General features: G+C 45.4%; 1 protein-coding gene across 1 annotated transcript; it reads left to right on the top strand.

Annotated features, from left to right (window-relative positions):
• Positions 1-304: 304 nt before the first annotated feature.
• FBXL18 (F-box and leucine rich repeat protein 18) lies at positions 305-18,260 on the top strand. The gene is made up of 4 exons (XM_009286411.2): positions 305-501; positions 1,385-2,925; positions 5,787-6,005; positions 17,805-18,260. The coding sequence occupies exons 1-4, from the start codon at positions 349-351 to the stop codon at positions 17,959-17,961; spliced, it is 2,070 nt and encodes a 689-aa protein (XP_009284686.1). The 5' UTR covers positions 305-348; the 3' UTR covers positions 17,962-18,260.
• The last annotated feature ends 1,381 nt before the right edge of the window (positions 18,261-19,641 follow it).

Below are 19,641 nucleotides of genomic sequence, written 5' to 3'. Positions count from 1 at the left end.
TTCCTCATTCTAAAGTAGCCAACAGCAAAAGAGCGAGTGAAGGTACTGTGGCTTTGTGTGAAGTTTTGCACTACCTCCATATTGTCTTCTAAGGGAAAGCTTTTGGTTTCTTCATGCAGATGGAAGTACTTAAAGATTCAAGCGTTTCTGTTTTGTCTCACTTTATAAATCCTTATGAGACTCGGGTATCTGTTTTCTCACAAGCTTTGCTGAAGTTTCTGAGCTAGTAGCTTTTCTTTTTTTCTTTTTTCTTTTTCTCCCCCCTCTTTATTTTTCTCCCCCCCCCCCCCCCCCCCCCAGGAGATCGTAAGTGGGGAGAGCGAGGAGGAAAGTAATGGCGTCAACTTGATGGAGTTCTCAGATGAAATCCTTTTGCACATCCTCAGCTATGTCCCTTGCACAGACCTTGTCCTGAACGTCAGGAGAACCTGCAGGAAACTCGCAACGCTTTGCCTTGACAAGAGTCTAACCCATACAGTTTTACTTCAGAAAGACTATAAGGTGGGGAGAGTAGCTTGCTTCTTCTGTTAGCTATGAAGACAAATCTGACTTCTGAAAAAATGCCAAGAAATAGAACTTTCCAATGTGTCTGCATAAATGAACTGCTCTTGAACTCTGAAATCAAATAAACAATAAACTGTTTTATAAAAGCATTTGTTTTCCAGAATGCTTTGTTAGAACAGCTCTGTGCTCCCTTAGTTATATAAAATACCGTCAGTGAAAACTATCTTCTCTGTGTTTCTGGAAGCTAAAATGAAAGTAAATGTGACTTTCCATTTGTAGCTGTGGTTGTGTAAAGTTACCATTTTCTCAAAATACATTTTCCATGTTGTTGTGCAAAAAAATCATGTGCATATTGCTGTCAGGCATGCAGTCAGCTAAGCCAGAAATTGTGTATGCATTATAACAAAAATAAAGCTTGGGAATGAAGGGTGATACATTTTATGAGGACTGTATCACCAAGTTCAGGCAAGGGGAAGCCTCTCTTACTCATTGCCAAAAGAGGAAACTGGATGAAGGAGAATGGAAACATTCTCCTTTCAATTTGAGTTTCAGTTCTGCTGAAATAGCTTTACTGTTAGAAAATGGAGATTGTCCTCCATTCCACTATCAGTTGCTGAACAGATTTGGCCTCACAGTCAGTAATGCAGAACTGCACAGACTAAGAAGCTAAAGGAAGTGTAATCTTAGAGTCCAAAGCATGGCAGACTAAGCCAGCTACCAGCAGTATAATAATTCTTAGACTGTGCTAGTGTCCTGAGACCTTTGGATGAGCCACATAATCTAAGTGCTAACCACTGTTATCCCCATCTTCAGATGGGAAACTGAGTCAGTACACACCATTGCCATATATCTCATTGAATCTGGTTTTGTTTGAGTACAGGTAAACAAAGACAAAGTGAAGCAACTGATGAGGGATATCGGAAAAGAGATTTACCAGCTGAACATGGCTGGGTGCTATTGGCTGCCCAGCTCCACTATTGATCACGTAACACGATGCAAGAACCTGGTAAAACTGAACTTGTCTGGGTGCCACGTCACCTCTCTCCGTCTCTCAAAGATGCTGTCCACGCTCCAGCACCTGCGCTCCCTGGCGATAGATGTAAATCCAGGTTTTGATGCCAGTCAGCTAAGCAGCGAGTGTAAAGCCACTCTTAGCCGTGTCTTGGAATTGAAGCAAACCCTTTATACGCCGTCATATGGTGTCGTTCCATGCTGCACTAGCCTTGAGAAACTGCTGCTTTATTTTGAGATCCTTGATCGCTCGCGAGAAGGTTTTATGCTCTCTGGGCAGCTAATGGTAGGTGAGAGCAATGTGCCCCATTACCAGAACCTCCGCGTCTTCTATGCCAGGCTGGCTCCTGGCTACGTTAATCAGGAGGTGGTGAGGCTGTACTTGGCAGTGCTAAGTGATCGGACACCTGAGAACCTTCACGCCTTCCTTATTTCTGCCCCAGGTAGCTTTGCAGAGACGGGAGCCACTAAAAACCTCCTGGACTCTATGGCCCGAAATGTACGTCTGGATGCTTTACAATTGCCCAAAGCCTGGATTAATGGCTCTGGGCTCCTGCAACACTTGAAGTTCAACAACCCTTTCTACTTCAGCTTTAGCCGATGCACCTTATCTGGTGGTCACCTGATCCAGAGGGTTATTAATGGTGGGAAGGATCTTAAAAGCTTGACCAGTTTGAATCTCAGTGGCTGCGTTCACTGTCTGGCTCCAGAGTCCTTGTTTCGAAAAGCGGAAGATGACATTGACAGTAGCATTCTGGAAAACCTGGTAGTGTCTTGCTGCAACCTGAGACACCTCAACCTCTCTGCAGCTCACCATCACAGCTCAGAAAGCATAGGGAGTCACTTGTGCCAGCTTCTGTCCAGGCTAAAGCACCTGCTCTCATTAGCACTACCAGTTTGCTCCATCACAGATGTTGCTGCAAATGTGGAAAAGCCTCCCACGGCATCTAATTTGGTGCCCCAAACATTTGGAAGGAAAGTTCGGATTGGGATACAGACATATCCAAGGAACTTAGCGGACCAGGCAAATCAGAAGATAGAGTCTTCGGTATTCTGGGCTCTAATGGGAAGCCTACGATTTTTGGAAACCTTGGAAGTAATTGGGTCCAGTTTTTCCTCTGCCATGCCTCGCAACGAGCCAGCAATTCGGAACTCGTTGCCTCCTTGTGTCCGGGCACAAAGCGTGGGGGATTCAGAGGTGGCTGCCATTAGCCAACTGACTTACTTGCAGAGCCTCACCTTAGCACAGCTGCCTAATATTCTTACTGGCTCTGGGCTTATTAACATTGGATTGCAGTGCCAGCATTTGCGGACTCTTTCGTTGGCCAACCTGGGCATGATGGGGAAGGTGGTCTATATGTCTGCTCTCATGGACATGCTGAAACACTGCAAGTGTTTGAGAGATCTCAGGTGAGGGGCTGCTGTTGAACATCTCCATTTTGTTTCTGGATCTCCAGAAATGTAGCGCGTGGTTTGTTGTGGTTAGTGTTAAAACGACGAGCGTTCCTGTTTGGGTCAAAAGTAGCTGCAATGGCTTGAAAACTGGGTGTTTTCCTTCCTGACTTGTGGAGAACGGGAAGGCATCGCATGCTGTCCTTGAGGGCTCCGGATATGCCCTTTAACCAGTGTTTTAAGAGCAAAAAGTCTCTATGTAACTGCCTTCCTTTTAGATAAGGAAGAGTGGATGCTGCATATTTGGGAGCTAGCAGCTTGTCAGGGCTGGGTTAAATACTACGTGCCTTTGCTGACTTTTTGGCTTTGTGTACACGTACATCTCTTAAATTTCCAGGAAGGAAGGGACTCCTACAATGTCTAGATAATGTAGGGTTCTCCTTAGGTTTCTCAATGAGATATTTTTCTGCCTTTGGTTTGTATTAAAATCTTGCCTCTTTATTTTTTTGTTTCTTTTTCTTTCCTTGACAATATATTGAAAACATTCCACATTTAGAGTTTGTCCTGTTGGTGTTCCTCTCCTGGTAGGATTTAAAGGATCCTACCAAGGATCTGATCCTGAAGGGTGCATAAAGGAGCTTCACAGTAGCCAAAATGTGCTTATGAAAGCAAAGGGCACGAACTGTGATGGTTTCCTTGCACCAGTCCATATGAACATAAATGTTATTACTTTAAAAAGATGCTTTTTTTCTTCTTTTTTCCCTAAATCAGCTTCTGTTGGTGAAACTGTTAGACCTGTCAGTCTCATTGTCATGCTCTGTTCACAAAATGGGTCTAAAATGCCTCACAGTAGTAACAGCAAGGTCAGTCCTGTGATCACAAAAGCAGTTAGTGTGATTAAAATTATTGCTCATCAGCTGAGACTGGTGTTTGTGTGCATGTTCCTGATCCATTGCAACAGTGAAGGGAGCCAGGATGGCTAAAAGACCTCAGGAGGTTTTTCATTTTCCACCAATTCCCATTTATAACAGGCAAGGAGTGTGTTGGTCTCTCATCCAAGGGATGGCAGCTGTTGGAAATTCAGTTGCTTAATGGCTTGGGTCATGTGAATGTATCTTTAACCTTCAGGAGACTAAATAGCCATGGAATAACTAAGATCTGGGGAAGGAGGTTTGGGTGTGCCGTGTTGCTTCACTCAGTTTAGGCCCTGTAGTTTCCAGAGACTTTGAGATGGAGGCCAAGAGTGATAAAGATGAGAGGCAGCGTAGAGCCTTGAATAAAGGACGAACAAGGGTGTCTCCTTGTAACAGCCAGGCGTTTCAATGTAAGCTGTCATTGTTCTTTCTTGAGTAAAGTCTAAGGTTTTATATAGGTTTAAGAGGATTTTAGTCTTTAGCACTTCCTCCTGATAATGTAGTTTCCTTTTCATTTGAGTAATTCTCTGCTGCTTCTACCTTCTTTTCCCCTCCCCGTTTTCCAGGCTGAGATGCTAGTTTAAGGGGCTATTTCAAAGCAACATTGTCATCTAGCGAGTGAAAAGCAGTATTGCAAGTATGGCTGTCGTGTCACAGATATTAACCTAGAAATCTGCTGTGAGGTTGCAGGGGCTTCTGTGCTTTTTGTCCTAAACTTATAAGGGACCAATAACGCTGCTGAAAAACTGGGGAGGCTTCCCATTTCCTTAATATTAATTTTAAGCTATTACCCAAAGCGCTCGTGGGCTGTAAGGATCTCTTCAGGCAATGCTACCTGACAGCAGTTGCAGGCTGAGACTCTAAAACAGAATTTATCAATTAACACGATTAAGTGGCTGAGATACCCCTGTGTACTACAAAAGCCTATGCAGAGATTATCCAGATCAGGTTGGGACTGACAGCTTGTTATCACCTAATGGATTAATCTTCTTGGAGCTCTTGGCCTTGCTGACCCAATGACTGGGGTTCCCAAGTGCTCTGAGGCCCTGTAGTAGATCTGCACTAAGCAGACGTAGTCTCCTGGTGACACCGGCCCTGAGCAGGTTCTGCTTCCTCCAGATTGGTTTCTGTGAGGGAGTCATCCAGTTATACTGCTAGTGAAAACATGGACCCCTTGTTGGTCAGGTATGGCTTCACCATGTCATTTTGTTGTCCTGCTCTGGGCTGTGATGCAAGATTGTGGATAGCCATGATAGAGGATCCTGTCTCTCTTCTCTGGGCCAAGTGTTTAAGATAAAGGTTGAATTGATGATGGTTCTTCTTCCTGTGGGAGAGCGGTAGCTTTGATTCTTTGCCATCCTCTGACTGGGGAGGGCTGGTTGTGGTCACTCTGTTGGCTCAGAGGCCCACGTTCTGCATCACCATGTGTGCACTGTGAATTTTTCACGCCTGCTTCTCTCTAGGCAGTAAACTGAAGATGACCGGTTTGATCATGTTTGGTGCACTGGAGCAGTAAGTCCCTAAATCCACATGAACTGCGCAGTGGATGTCAGGTAGCAAAAGCCAGGCTGTGCTTGTCATAAGACCAGAATGGATCTGCTGGTCGGATCTAAGGCCCATCTTACCCAACACGCTTTCTGGAAAACTTGCAAAACCAGGGTTACTCCCTGTGGGCGCTGGAATTCTTCAGTTTAGGGCCTTTCTGCCTATTTGTGTCCTTGTCCTTTAGCACACACCGTTCAAGAGTAACTAGCAAGCAAGAGGTCTGAGCTTGCATGTCGGGTTTGTTATGCCATACTGCTGGCACAAGCAGGTAGAAGGTTATCGCATGTGTAACTGAAACAGGCGGTGGGGGACACTGGTTGCTCCATTTGCCAGCTCCCCATGAATGTGCTGTCTTCCCTCTTGTCTGAAAGCGGCCCAAGCATGAATTGCCCATTGACTTGTTTTTGTTTATTCTTGCAGGCTGGAACAGCCGTACTTCTGTGCGGGTGCCCAGTTCTTCCAGGCACTGAGTCATTGCTCCAGTCTCCAACGGCTTTGCATCGTCTCCCGGAGTGGGACTCTGCAGTCTGATGCAGTGATGTCATTCATGGCCAACTGCCTTGAGGTCATCATGTGCCACATGTTTATGGGAGAATCTCTTACTGTTTGCAAAAACCTCCAGCAATCTATTGTCCGGAGGTGAGTGCGGAAAGGGGTTGATGTGGGATTTCTGGAGCTGTTGAAGATTTATCTCCATTTCCATGCTTGCCAAGGTTTATATGGCTTGAAGCACTTGTTCCAAGAAGCTAATAGGTACTGTGTAACCGCTTGGCACATGAACTAGCCTCTTATTTTAATAAGAGTGAATCAGTGAAATATTTGAAGGTATTATATGAATTTTTGATTCCATTCCCACCCATGTTCTCTGCAGTTCCGTTGGCTGAGTTGAAGTTCTGGATGTAAAGCTACATCATAAATCAAATGACATTTTTCGTGTAAACAAAACATCTGCCGATATTTTAAGTACCGAGAGATTTGACCTTGAAGCTTTCCTCCTTTCCCACAAGTGACTAAGATAATTCTTCGTCCTCTAATCACTTGTAAATGTCACTTACTGATAATCCCCTGGCAGCGCAATTCAAAGCCTTTAAAGGGTTGTTGTGAAGGGTTTTTCTTTGGGGGGTGTGTGTGTGGGAGAATTGGTACAAACTGCCTTTGCACGTTTGGCAGATCTTAAATGCATTTTGCTTGGCCCCTTGCAGTGTTCTGAGGCTCACGTGGTGGGAAACGTTTGTGCGTGAGCCATGAACTGCATTTGAAAAGAGAGCTTTTAATTACGCTTGGCATTTTGAAATCGTCTAATAGTGGCAGTCATCTTACAAAATATTTCCCATGCAACAGGCTTTCCATTATTTTTTTTTTTTCTATAAGGCTTTTTCTCCGCCTTCAGTCTGTTTTCTTTGTCACCTACTGTTGCTTTGCCCTGTTAAGATCTAATAAAAATTTCAAATCACACGGCATTATTACTGCATCCTAAAGGGTGCTCCTCCCCCCCCAGCTTTTCTCCAGCTTCAAACTGACTTATTACACTCGGCTTGTTTCTGTGGATCAAATCCAGAAGAGCCTATGACTCTATTAGCTACCTACCAAACTGCACACGAGATTGTTTGTTACAGCCTGTAAAAGGCTCCGTGTCCTTCTGGGATAGTGATTGTTGGAAACATCTAAGTAAATTCCTTGTGATGTGACAAGGTTTCTTTGAGTTTGTTTTTCACAGGGCTTCATATCTGTAAAAACATTTCTTGGTGGATTTCAGTTGTGCTTTGGGGATCCTTAGAAAGAACCAAGAATCCGCAGTTCCCGTTTTTTATTTTGCCTTCCCCTCTGAGATGCCATTGCAGCACTGGCCAAAATTTTAATGTCCGCTTACTGAGCTGAAATATGCTGTTCGGCAGTCTTTTCTCCCTCTTTTTCTCTGTTGTGGATGGATTCGCACTACATTCTGTACCTCTTAATAATTTAAACCCTGGGAACTTTCCAAAGAGCAGTTGATGCCTCATGGAAATGTTAAAAACTATTTTTATATTTAGCAACAGTTTTGGCTGTCATACTGGTTTTCTTCTTTTGTATTTTATTAATAGAGACATTTGTATGAATTTGTATGAAAACAGGATTTTTGAAGTGTTTTGTGGTTTTTTTTTTTTTTTTTTTTTTTTTTCCTCTGAAGAGAGCATCTGCTCCCACTGCAAATTCTCCACCTGAAGTCATAATCCTCTATGACATTGTAATTGGTGGCTCTGGAAACGATTTTGATGTCACGTAAGATTATGACTTCAGGAGGAGGATAAGCAGTGGGAGCAGATGCTCTCCTAAGCAACAAAGATCCCATTCTCATGCAACTGTCTCTAGTAATAAAATGGAAGGAAAATACAGAAAATGATGTGTAAGCAAAGCCTGGAGTCTTCCATGAGCCATCAGTGAGTCTTCCACGTGACTCTTCCAGTGATCCCGTTCTCATCCTTGCACAAATGTGCCTTCAGATGGGGTCAGGAATTGACTTTCTTTTGACTGCATTTTGTCTACTGCTCCAAGGGCAAAGGGACATGCAGTAAAATCCGTGTGTGAGCTAGATCATTGCTTAAATCTGTGGATAAGGCCCTAATTCACACAGCATGGCTTCCTCTAAAAATGTGCTGCTAGTGTCTCTTTAATCCAAGTTTTAAATTGGAAGAGCCCATTGAGCAGCAAGTTTGAAGTTATATATGCTTGTGCCAGAATGAAATAAGGTGATTTATTCTTTTTGGTTTGTTTTTTTGTTTTTTTTTTGTTTGGAATGTGTGCAGATGCTGTGTGTGTGGGGAAAACATGAAGAGTGGGTGGGAAGGAGGAGGCGAGGGCAGGGAAGGCAAGGCTGTGAGCCTTCCTTTGTTTGCTCCCTTTCTTGAGCTGGGGGAATTGATACATATTCCTCGGGTCCCGTTAAGGGTTAGAGTTCCTGTTTTAGGGCTATGGAGATGGTCTTGTTTAGGCTGAGAGCAGCCAAGTGATTGCTGTTTTTGAACAGGGAGATGGGGCCAAAGTGATTCCCATTCTCCCAATGCCTCTTAAAAAGAGAAGAAATGTGAGTGGGAACTGTAAAGGCCTAGGGCTGGGCATGCACCAGTAGTTTGCTGCAGGTGGTAGAACTGGGAGGGCTTGAAAATGTGATCTAGTGCAGTGCAATCCTTTTTCAGACGTGGATGCACAGGAGGGTTTGGATCACAGAAGAGGCTAGGACCGATTTGGGGAGAACAGACTGGTTTCAGCTGCGGAGTTGTACTGGAAGATGATGTATATACAGGGTGTGGTGATGGGAGCTTGGGTATTAAATCTCCTGCATCATACCAATGGCTTAAAGCCTGAGCTGGTGCTCAGACTCTTCCCTTTGACTGTAAAATAAGGTTAGTATTATGTGTTTCTCTTCTACTGGCCCCAAAAGAGAGTTGTTCTCATGTCTGTTAGTCTTGTGACAGCTCTAAACCAGGGGTGTCCAGCTTTCTTGTGGGCAGTTTTCTGGTTGAAGTTTGCTGCTATTTGGGACAAATTAGTTTACGTATTTAAGTCATTAAAAGGCTCTGATTCAGTTCTGCCTCTTTTGCAATGAAACACAGTAAGCAGAACAGCATTCATCTGGAGCCCTCATCAGCAAACAAGAGGCTTGCAAGGGCAAGGTCTCCTCTGAGCTTTAGAGAAGACCGTTTCCCTCTGGGCAGATAAATCATTGCAGTGTTTTTCTTTATTCTTTTTTCTTCTGTGTGAATGGGAGGGGTAATCTCCTTTATGGTTCAGGGAGATGCTCTGTGCACATAAGAAGGGCTTAGTGGTTACAGTGGGAGATGTGGCTTGAGTGATCCATATCCACTTCCCTGATCTTCCTCAGATTTCACATGTGACAGTGGTCTAGTCTCAGTTTCTCTGTAAAATGACATTTATTTTTTTCCTATCACATGGTGCTCGGCTGCTGCCACACTTCAGATAGTAGCAGATCTAACGAACACAATGTTTTCCCTTTTATGCTTGGACCCTAACTTTGCCAGAGTGCTTAGCTCCAAGCGCGTGTTGTCTTTGTTTAAATAACTCTTCTGTTAAAACCACTGCAGCGGTAATTCCAGAAACACTAAAATACCACAATTCGAGGACCCACGGTTGTAGGTTCAAGCGTGACCCCAGACCTGTTGCTATGCAAAGAGGCTTCTTTGCAGAAAATGAATATTTGCTTCTCCCTTTTGGGCTGAGTTGCTGTGCTGGGATTCTTTCTAAATGCTTGCAAAGAGCCGTGTGTGTCCAAAGCCCGGTCCGAGGGGACGAGGCTTGCTTCGAACAGCTTTCCCCGAGCGTTTCCACACTGTTATTTTGTGAACTAGCCAGTAGATGGAGCTGTGACCTATGGAAGGTGTCCCACTGCTTACTGATGTGTTGCATGCTAAATAATCCTATTTATACGCCTGCATTTCTCTGCCCCAGAAATCTTGCGGGCAAGGAATTTGGATGACTTCAGGGTTGCAAAGCTACATGGCATGGTTAGTGGGCACTTCACAAATGTGCTGGAGAATTTGCTTTCCTGGTGAAGCTTACCAGCAGAAAACAGGCTGGAAGAGGGGATGGGAAATGCTTTGGCAAATATCCCCTTGGCCTCAAGGACAGATTTTATTTTCCAGTGTGTTCCTTTAGAATTTTGTAGGTTTTAGCTTAAGTGTTTAGATAGCTCCTATCATTGTAATGATTTCAAGGACTCTACGCCACCAGACAATACAAGCCTGTGAAAAGTCCTTGAAAAAACACCTTGGAAAAGATCAAGAAAGCAACAGTAAAAAAAAAAAAACCCAAAGCAAAACAAAAAATCTCTGAGAGCGCAATGTCATTAGGGATTCTACGTACATAGGGGGAAAGTGTCAAGGCATAGAGGCGAGTTGTGATTTATAGAAATGCAATCCAAGTTAAGCCATGGTAGAGAGCGTGGTCAGGAAGCGAAAGATTGTGGTGCAGCTGAAGTGCGTTTTGGGGAGGTGGGTGGGTAGCTGGGCTCAGCTGCTCACGTCTCCCAAAAGTGCTGTTGTCATCTCCTGGGGTCTGATAGCTGTTGGGAGAAGGTGCAGAGGGCTGGGGCTGGCTGGGGTCCTGGTGCAGCATCCCCCAAGAGCTGCGGGGTGGAGAGTGGGGGGCTGGCAGTCCTAGCTCAAGCCCTCTGCCCCTGTTCCCCTAACCACACTGGCTACGGATCTCCAGCAAATGCCTTTGCAAAGCGAGTGACTGAGGTGACTCTGAGGGTTAACCAGTGCTGGGAAGTGCAGAGAATTTTACTGGTTTAGGACAATCTGCCTGTTCTGGGGATCCAAGACCCAGAGAGAGAGAAACACTAACTTAACCTTCCTTCCTTCTCCCTGTGTCAGGTACGATCACCGCTTAGTTTGAAGTGACTTTCACAATAGGACTCCTGCCACTTTCCAGGAATAGCTATTTCAGTCTGAATTAGATCTTACTATTCAAGCTTCTGTAGCATCACCTAAATTTTCCCCTGCTTGTTATTGTCCTTTTTTAACATGAAACCCTTGGCTGAATCTTACCTTTTCTTAAACTGCTGACTCCAGTGGCCCTGTGTGGCTGTGAGAGCCATGGTGCTCGCTGAAGGGATGAAGCACCCTCCTGGGATTCCGTTGCAGAAATAGGGCTTCCAGGTGGGAGCATGAGGATGAAACTGAGTATTTGGAAAGTGCTGAGTGAGCCAGTCCCTCTTCTGGCGTTTGGCACAGGACTGAACGATCACAAATGAATTTTTGCTCACCTCAGAGCTAAGCGTTCCCCGCTCCCTTGTTGCTATTGCCCTGGATATCCCTGCAGTATTCCTCTTGCCTGGATTCTCATTGTGGGCTCAGCCTCAGAAAAGCCCTTTTGGGTAATCCTTTTTACTGTTAGATTGGGTGGGAGGGGGCTGTTAAGGCAGTAAGTGAGTGCAAGATCATCTTTGAATTCAGCAGAGTCCTCCCAGCATCCCTCCTGCACTGCCCACCTGACCGGTGCAATTGTACTGACACTGCAAAAAGCTGATATTACCACCCAGGGCTTATTTGAGATTGTCAAGGTGGTTTTGCATCCCTCCAGCACCTTCTCTTCCTTCTGACCTTGAAAAAGTCCCTCTCAGTACACTGCTGGCTTTCCTGGATCCCAGAGCCAGCACGGTAGCTACCAGTCCCACTCCGCTAGCCTAAGCATGTTGTGGGCTCGGGCCCTGCGTCTGATTGCAGAAGACTTAATGTATCGCTAGGCTGGTGTAGTGAATCATTAGCATCCTGTTCCAGCTTTCATTGTCTGTTTCATTTCCTGCTCTTAGAAACCCCTGAATCATTCTGTCACAGACTGAATAACAAACTGCATCCTTGTCAGCTTGCGTTACCCGAGAATTCGTTGGCGGGCTTGGCGAAGGCTGACTCTGCTTGAGGTGTGGCCCAGACACCTTTTCTTCTACCAGGGATGTTGTTTATGGGTGGGTTCAAATACTTTACAAGCCAGCACGGCTTGTGGGACCATCCCAAATTTGGCATATTAATGTATCTTCTTTTGGGGGTACTAACATACCCTTTTCTTAAATGCATTCCTGTGGTTGACCCAAATGGCTTGTTCTAACTGCTAGCTCATGTGTTTTGAAGGGAATTCAGTCCTGAAACCTTCCTTAGAGGGTAGATTGGTTTGTGCATGAAATAGGTTTCAAGGAGTGTCCTCCTCTCTCTCTTGGCTGAGAAATAATATTGGAATATACTGTCGTGCTTTCTCTTTGTGAGGGTGTAAAAGGCTGAACGGAAGCATTAACTGCAGCTTTAAAGCATTTCCATAGTAAAATAAATCTAATTGAGCAGTTATTGCAGTAGCTTTTTAATTTGTGGAAGAGATTAGGAAATAACTTTCAGCTTGCTCTGCAGAGCACTCCCCTAGGACATGTCCTGGGCGCTCTGGCATCGCTCTTTGGGTTCTTATTCCCTCCCCCTCTAGTTGTCCGGTCACATTTGACTGATGCAGAGTTCAGCTGGCAAAATAATGTAAGAACCTCAATCTGCGAGCATGTTTGATATAAACCTCAGTTCACAGGAGAAGTAGCGGAGTGTCATTCATGCCTTACAGAGAGAAACCACAGTAGAGAGATGTAATTTGCCTCTACTCGGGATAAGTCTGACGTGTATTGCTCCTTCCCCGTGACGCAATGCAGTGGCAGAGGATGCTGCATTGAAGATAATGGGAGAGTTGGCAGTGTTGTGTGCGAATGACTTCCAGAGTCCCATCTACGCCCCTTCGTCTCAGGTTGGAGGCTGTAGTGATGGGACTTAAGGTGAGGGGAAATCGCAGGCCTTGGGAGAGTGCCAGTTTGTCTGTGTAGACATGAGGGGATGGAAGACACCCTTAAAGGAAAACACTTTATGGAGGAAATATCTCATTGTGTGGAGCTAAGAGCAACCTGAGGAATCACAACAGCTTTCCCCAGGAACTTTTGAAGTCTGTTTCTGAGGTTAGAAAACGAAGCCTGCTCAGCGCTGGTACTCTGGCAGGGTTGGAAGTGAGAATGGCACTAAGGAATGGGTCTGCTTTAGAGTCAGTGTGTGGAGGCTTTGGACCCCTCTTGACAGGCTTCTTGACAGACCCCTCTTGAAGGACTAAATTGAATTGGCTCATTCCGGGGGATGAGTGGGGGGCAAGGGTCCTCCCTGCTCACAGAGGAAGGGGCCTGGGGAAATCCCACCCGCAGTTTCTTTGGCGTGGTTGGAAGATGCTCTGGAGAAGCTTTGTTTTATGCTATTGGCAGTCACTGTAAGCAAGGAGAGCTTTTGCAGTTCCCTGGTACTGAGTTCAGGACACGGCCAGTGGAACAAATTTTAAGTGTATGTCTGGCCTTCCCTGAAAAGATGAGAAAAGTGCGTGTATGTATGTTGGGTCATGCCACTTGTCAGCTTCTCCAGCTTGTCCTGGCACTTCCTCCGTTCCACTGTGCCATGCTTCAGGGATGGGAGTTTCCAGCCTGGCTCAGGTACGCTGGCTGAAGCTTTCAAGACAGATGCCACATTTGAACTTTCAGCTGTGAGCACGTCTTCCAGTGAAAACAGACTTATGCTGTGCCTGGCAGAGGATTAACAGGGTTTTTGTGCATGTAGGTGAAAGAGCTGCGTACAGGGCAAAAAGTGAGTTGGTCTGAATTCTCTTCTCTTGGGAAAGTTGTGCCTCTCCAGAAGCAGCTCACCAGCCTGTGGGGGAAGTGTAAATGGAGGGAGAAGAAGGTGTGCGACTGCAGCAGAGATTGCTCTGCTCTGGCCCCGCTGTGCTCTGTTCCCCCCAAATCAAGCTTCTCCCGGTTTCCTTCCTTACTTTCCTTCTCACTAGAGCCTCTTTTCCCATAAGCTCATCTCAGTTTGTGGAGTTCAAAAATCTGGCCTTGATCCACTCCTGATACACCGTATTTCCTTGTTTTATCTGGTGTGTGCTGCTTTTGTTGCCAGTGCTTGATTATACCACCTTGTGTGCCCTTATTCCTGCTTGCCAGCTTTTGTGAAGTAGGATGTGCTGAAATGTGTGAATTTGGCGTGGGGTTTTTCTTAAGTTTCTCTGGAAATCTCAGGGGGAAATACATTCTTCAGTCCCAAATACTGCCTTAACCTTTCCTTACAAGTAAGAGGAGGTAAGTTTGAGCAGCACCTAACGCAGTGGAGCTGTCATCTTCTGGGGTCTGTGGTGCAGAGAGTTGCAGGGGCGCGTAATCCATCGTTACAGGCTGGCTGGTGAGATTCTCCTGTGGCTTTGGGCTGCCCTTTAGCTCTATCAGCAGGTGGAGTCCTGGGGACTCACTGGCCTCTCTAGAGAGGTATGTCTGAAAACACACACTGAGAGTGTTTGCCAGGAGATAACTGCATTCCAGGGAGTGACTCTTTTGTCTTGCTAAAATCGAGGAAATCTGATCAAAGTGCAGCCTTGCTTTAGACTTTTTCTCTTTCTTTTTGACTTTGTCCCTGACCTACATATTGGATCCTGCCACGCTGGTTGGAAGTAATTGAGACTGTAGTGTTAGGCTATTTACCAAGCTGTTCACTTGAAAATAACCTTACTGTGTCCAGTCCACACCTGTTCTGGGATAATTTTGAAGGCAAATAACAAAGCCCCATTAACCCTTTCAGCTACATGCAACCTGTTCAAGATGTAACTGTAGAGTGAGGTAAGACCTCTGCTGATGCCAGGAGGAATTTGTGACACAGGGTGTGCTTTGCTGTTCGTTTCCCGGCTCCATGGATGATTCCAGCCAGCTGCTGAAGCCAGGCCCACTATGTGTCCACATCCAAATGAGGACACTTCAGAGACCTCCTTGTAAAAGTTCCCACTGGGTGGTTGTTGGTTTGGTGTCGAGTCTGCTGGACCAGAGGTTATGCTGGAAAATACGTGTGTGAGGGGGTATTTTCTTTGTTATCCCAGTGGTTGTTTCTGATTAAAGGATCTGTTTTGAAGGGGCTGCTAGTCAGTTGCCTAGAAAACTTGCTTTCATTTAATTAATCATGATGAGTTTAGTCTGGAGGTTTTGTAGGAGAGAGCAAGCAAGCATATCCTTGGCTTCTTTCCCTTGGAAAAAAAAGCAGGGTTTCATGTCTGAAACTGCAGCTCTTTTGTCTCCCCAGGTTGACATCCTCCTCTGTCCTTCGGGTTTTAATTTTACAAGCCATGCGCTTGCAGAGGTAGATCCAGTTTGAAGTCCATCCAGGTGTGGAATGAGGAAAGAACCGTCAAGAAGATTACAGGAGCTATTCTGCAACTCATTAACTCAATCTCTTCCCCTTCTTGTTATCTCCTCCCCGTGCCTGGGGCCTTTTGAACTAGTGCTCTAAGTGCTTCTCACTTAATCTAGCCCACCTGGACAGGTGTATGAAGAAAGGAATTGCCTTCCGGGGAAGGACTAAAGGAGCATAGATTGCAGAGGGAGTCTGCTTTTGGGAACTGCTAATCCCAGTTTAACATTATGACAGCTGCTCGTTAAAATCAGGGTGTTTTTTAACAGGCAGTTAAAGGAGAGGCTTTGCACGCACATTTAGCTGAGAATAATAGTGAACCATGTGCATTTGATTTTTTTTTTTTCTTAAATCACGCAAATTGTACATGGAAAGAATTCTCCGGCGTCAACTTGCTGGGGTATGGAATTTACAAGGTTTGCAGTAACATACAGTTTCCTGTTGAGGCGGGGAGAAAATTACAAAGCTTTCTTTTTTCTTTTTTTTTCTTTTTTTTTTTTTTTTTAAAATCAAGTTCAAACCTTTCGTATAAATCCAGCCTCTTTGGAAGGTATATTTACTGTATTGGGGTTTTTCAGTTGTCTTGGTGGCAGATTGTCATGTAAACTTGTCTAGGTTCTCATTTTTATAGCTACATGTAAAGGCTGCTTATAAACTACAATTTTGTATATGGTGAGAAGGCAGCATGCAGATCTAATTTGGGAGAGTCTATATACAAAGAAAGAAGCAGAGGTTTCTTTGCCTTGGGGAGATGGCTGTTTCTTCCTAGTTGAACTTCAGTAAACTTGGTCTATTAACATGATTTTCTCTGCAGGACTGTGGTGTTGGATAAGAAACATGAAGAGCTGAGGCAGAGGAGGGACTATCAAAGAGACATTTGCTGTATTTTATGTAATTTCACTGCAGACTTTACCAACTGCCTCCCAGATCAGCAGTTAGTTGCTGGTTGATTTCTTGTAGGCAGTGCTGTGGAAGTAAGAAACTGCGCAGCTCCTACATAAGCCCCCAGATCCACTCAAGGAGCTGTGTCCTTTTCTGCCCGCCCTCGGGCATGAGGCATGAAGGGCAGGTCTGTGATGCAGAAAGATATAAAATTGCCCTGGGTAGTTTTGTTGCTGGAAATCCTTACTCCTGCAGCTACTTAGGTTCAGGCAAATTAATTTAACCCACCAGGACTGAGCAACTAGCCTCAGAATGGGAGTTTCTCTGCTACATTTTTGGCAGCTCTACTCCAAGTCATTTGTGGATGGGAACATCCTTTCTGTCTCCCTGGGAAATGCCAGTCTCTTGTGGCCTTTTCTTCAGCTGACTGTATTGCTACCTGGGATTTTCACGTGTGTTTCCAGCAGCCGAGTCTCCATCCGTTCCCTCTCTGTTTGACAGAAATCTGGCCGTTTCAGAGCTAGAGATGAGCTGGGAATTTTCCAGACACACATCTGTATAAGAGAAGTTTGTTGAGCAGTGAACTCTTTTGACCCAACACAACTTGGTTCAGCCTCAAGGGACTGATGCTGCTGGTTTGACTCTGCCTCCTTTAGAGTGATAATGAACTGGCCCTTGTCACACGGTTCGGAGGAAGCATCTTGGTGGCATGGGGCTAATAGTCACAAGTCTTTTAAGGGTGTAACTATTAAGCTATAGCATAACTTCCCTTTACCTCCCAGCTTTAAAAGGCTGAACTCTTGTTATGCTACACTGACTAATACTCTTTCTCTTCCCCCATGTTCTCTTACTCACCAGGTTGCTATCATGTAGAGTACTTGCGATGGGCATTTGGACTCTTTTTGTATAGCTCTTTTTACATCGTATAAATGGCTTTAACTTTTGCTGATCTCTTCCTCTGCTCTGTAGTTACAACCCTGCTGCTCCTCTCTCATGTTGTCGTATCAGGCCTCGCGCTTGCAAGGTCTGGGATGTGTGGTGGAAGGCAGACCCAGTGGTGTGATGTTGGCAGGAAGAGCTGGGAGCGCAGGATGAGAATGCAGATTTCTCTAAGAGGGGACCAGAAGGCTAAGGCTGTAGATTCAGAAACTGGAACCCAAAATTCAAGTGGCAAACAGGGATACTTGTGTGCGTTTCTGTTAGGGCAAATTCCTGTGGTGCCAAGACAGATTTTCTGCAACTTCGATTAAACAGGAGGCTGCAGCACGCGTGTGTGTGCGCGCGCACGGGCACACTTAAATGCTTATCTGCAGATCTGAGCTTTCTAAACTTGCTTGTGCTCTAATTGCAGAGTGTAGACTCTGCATGCAGAACAATCCCAGGCTCAGCCCCGAGGGAATGCCTGGCACTGCTCTGGCCTGATTTTCTTAATGGCTCTGCAACTTGCCACTGGTTCGTAGGTGGTTTAAGTTATTATCTCTGAGCACCTTGCCCGGCTTGGGCAGAGCTCTTAGGATCTCTGGTCCTCTAAGAATACCTGTATGTTACGATTAATTTATTTATTAAAACTTCTTCCTCCCTCCCCATGTTAGGCCCAGTTTGCGCTTGTATCAGCTCAACAGACTCACTGAAAAGGGGTGCAAGCCCAGCCTGCGCTCCTCACTGACACGCCGGAGAGTGGGAGACCTTGACTTCCAGCTGCGCCCCCTGCCTCCTCTGAACAATCTTCCTTGCCCCCACTGCTGCATGATCTATATCCATGCAACCCCCTTCTCTTGCACTGGAGAATTAGTGTTTCTCCTCGGCTAATAACCTGTGTCTCATTTAGTTTCCAGGCGGACCGCCCTGCGTTAAATGTCGTCATTTTCCCTCTGCTTCATGAGGACTTGACAGAGGTCATCAGGGATGTCCCCATGCGGCACTTGGATGAAATTACCTTGTTTAAAAGCAGAGTGGCTGAGGAACCTCCCAACTTGTGGTGGTGACTGTCACAGCATGGAAAGGACAGTCAGCGTGAACACATGAAATAGCTTCTTGTTGGCCTGGATTCCCCATCTTCAGCTCCTGGCCACCTCACTGGATGCTGTACAATCACTTCAAATAGGTGCAATTGCAAAATAAAAAAAGCCGGCCCTTTGCAGTGGGGAAACATCTATTGGATATTGCTTGCATCTGAATATCCTGTCTCAAAGGCTTCTGGAATCTGATGAGTATTTCCTTGCGGTTAATATGAATTGCTTTGTTGTTTTACTGAAGTTAAAGGTAAGAGAAACTGACTTAATGATGCTCTTTCCCCTGTGTCGCCTGTATTTCCTAAGGGCCCCTGTGTACTTTGGCAGTGTGCTTTGTGATATTGGTGGAACTCATTCTTTGCTTCGGTCGATTTTTGGCAAGGTAGAAAGCCTAAGCCAGCTAAGAGGCACAAAAATGTGTTGCTCGGTTGAAGTGCATCACATCTTTTCTATGTTACAAATATGCATCTGTAGTCACACACATGCAATCACAGATATTTAAAGGTGGTTTTTGATTGAGAAGTACCACAAGGACTCTTTTTTATTTTTGAATAACAAATTAAGGTCATGAGCGCCTCGACCATGGTATGTTCTTGCTGATGCTGTTTCCATCAGTTGGTCTGGTGGAAGAAGTTCTTGGCTCTTTTGGAAATCCTTGTCCTAGGGTAGATGGTGCCTACAGTGAATAAGTTGAGGCTCAGATTGATTTAAATGCAGTCTGTCTTGCAGTGTAGATGGGAATGTAGTGTTCCAGTTCTGTCCTTAGATCCCATGCCTTGAGCTCATGCTAATTTTAGAGATGTTATGAAGTATTTTCACAGTGTGATTTCAGTCAGCTTCTCTGCTCCACAGAACTTCCTCAGGCATCAGTAGTGGTCTGGATCACTTTCATATTGCCTTATTTACTGAGCACTTTTGAAAGCATCAGACAGCTGTACCAAAAGCTGAGTTATGTATTCCTGGAGTGATGTTTCTGGGTGGCAGTTGGATTTCCCTTTTGCTGGAGTATTTTGTGGTAGTGCACTGGGTCTGTCTTCTGCAAAACAGCTATCAACCAGAGCTCTCTAACTTCTCCACCTGTAATTTCCTAAACACTCCCTAATGTGTTGAGCAGTGCTTTTCTGGGAGACCCAGTGTCATCCAAAGATGACGTCCCCATCTCCTTGTCAGTATTTCCTACACAAGAAGCCATCTTCCAAACGCTGTTCTGGCATCAGTGGTTCATAGGAAGCCTGGTCTGATGGGATAGATTTTGGAGTAAAATGCACCCCACAGCTTTGGAGGACTTTCCCTCCTTACTTTCCCATCAGTCAGGTGTGAACCTGCCTGGAAATCTGTCTTGCTGGTGTAAATCTTGAGCCAGACTGTGGTAACCCTTGTGCTCGGATAGGTTACGGTGTTAACGAGCAGGTTAATGTTAGCATTCTACTAGCACAAGTCTGTGCGTTGCTAAAACTAACCCCTGCATGCTTTTGCTGTCTGCCCTGAGTTTCTCTCCCTTCCCCGCTCAGGACAGGGTGCCAGCAGCGGTCTCTTGGTTTGCAGCCGGTAACAAGGTGGTGAGGCCGGCTCGTGCTCCTCTGAGAACGGCTGCAGCTGAGCTGCGAGTGCTCCTGAAGCATTTGAGACTCTGCCTCAGGTTAGACACCGTGC

The sequence above is a fragment of the Aptenodytes forsteri genome, unplaced genomic scaffold (assembly GCF_000699145.1).
Source record: "Aptenodytes forsteri isolate BGI_AS27 unplaced genomic scaffold, ASM69914v1 Scaffold55, whole genome shotgun sequence".
Taxonomy (NCBI): domain Eukaryota; kingdom Metazoa; phylum Chordata; class Aves; order Sphenisciformes; family Spheniscidae; genus Aptenodytes; species Aptenodytes forsteri.
This window is presented reverse-complemented; position numbering and strand designations above follow the sequence as displayed.

Excerpts from the sequence above, each read along its gene's own strand:
- FBXL18 (XM_009286411.2), top strand. The coding sequence starts at position 349 with ATGGAGTTCTCAGATGAAATCCTTTTGCACATCCTCAGCTATGTCCCT. Across the intron at positions 502-1,384 it reads TACTTCAGAAAGACTATAAG|GTAAACAAAGACAAAGTGAA; the intron begins GTGGGGAGAGTA and ends GTTTGAGTACAG. Across the intron at positions 2,926-5,786 it reads AAGTGTTTGAGAGATCTCAG|GCTGGAACAGCCGTACTTCT; the intron begins GTGAGGGGCTGC and ends TTATTCTTGCAG.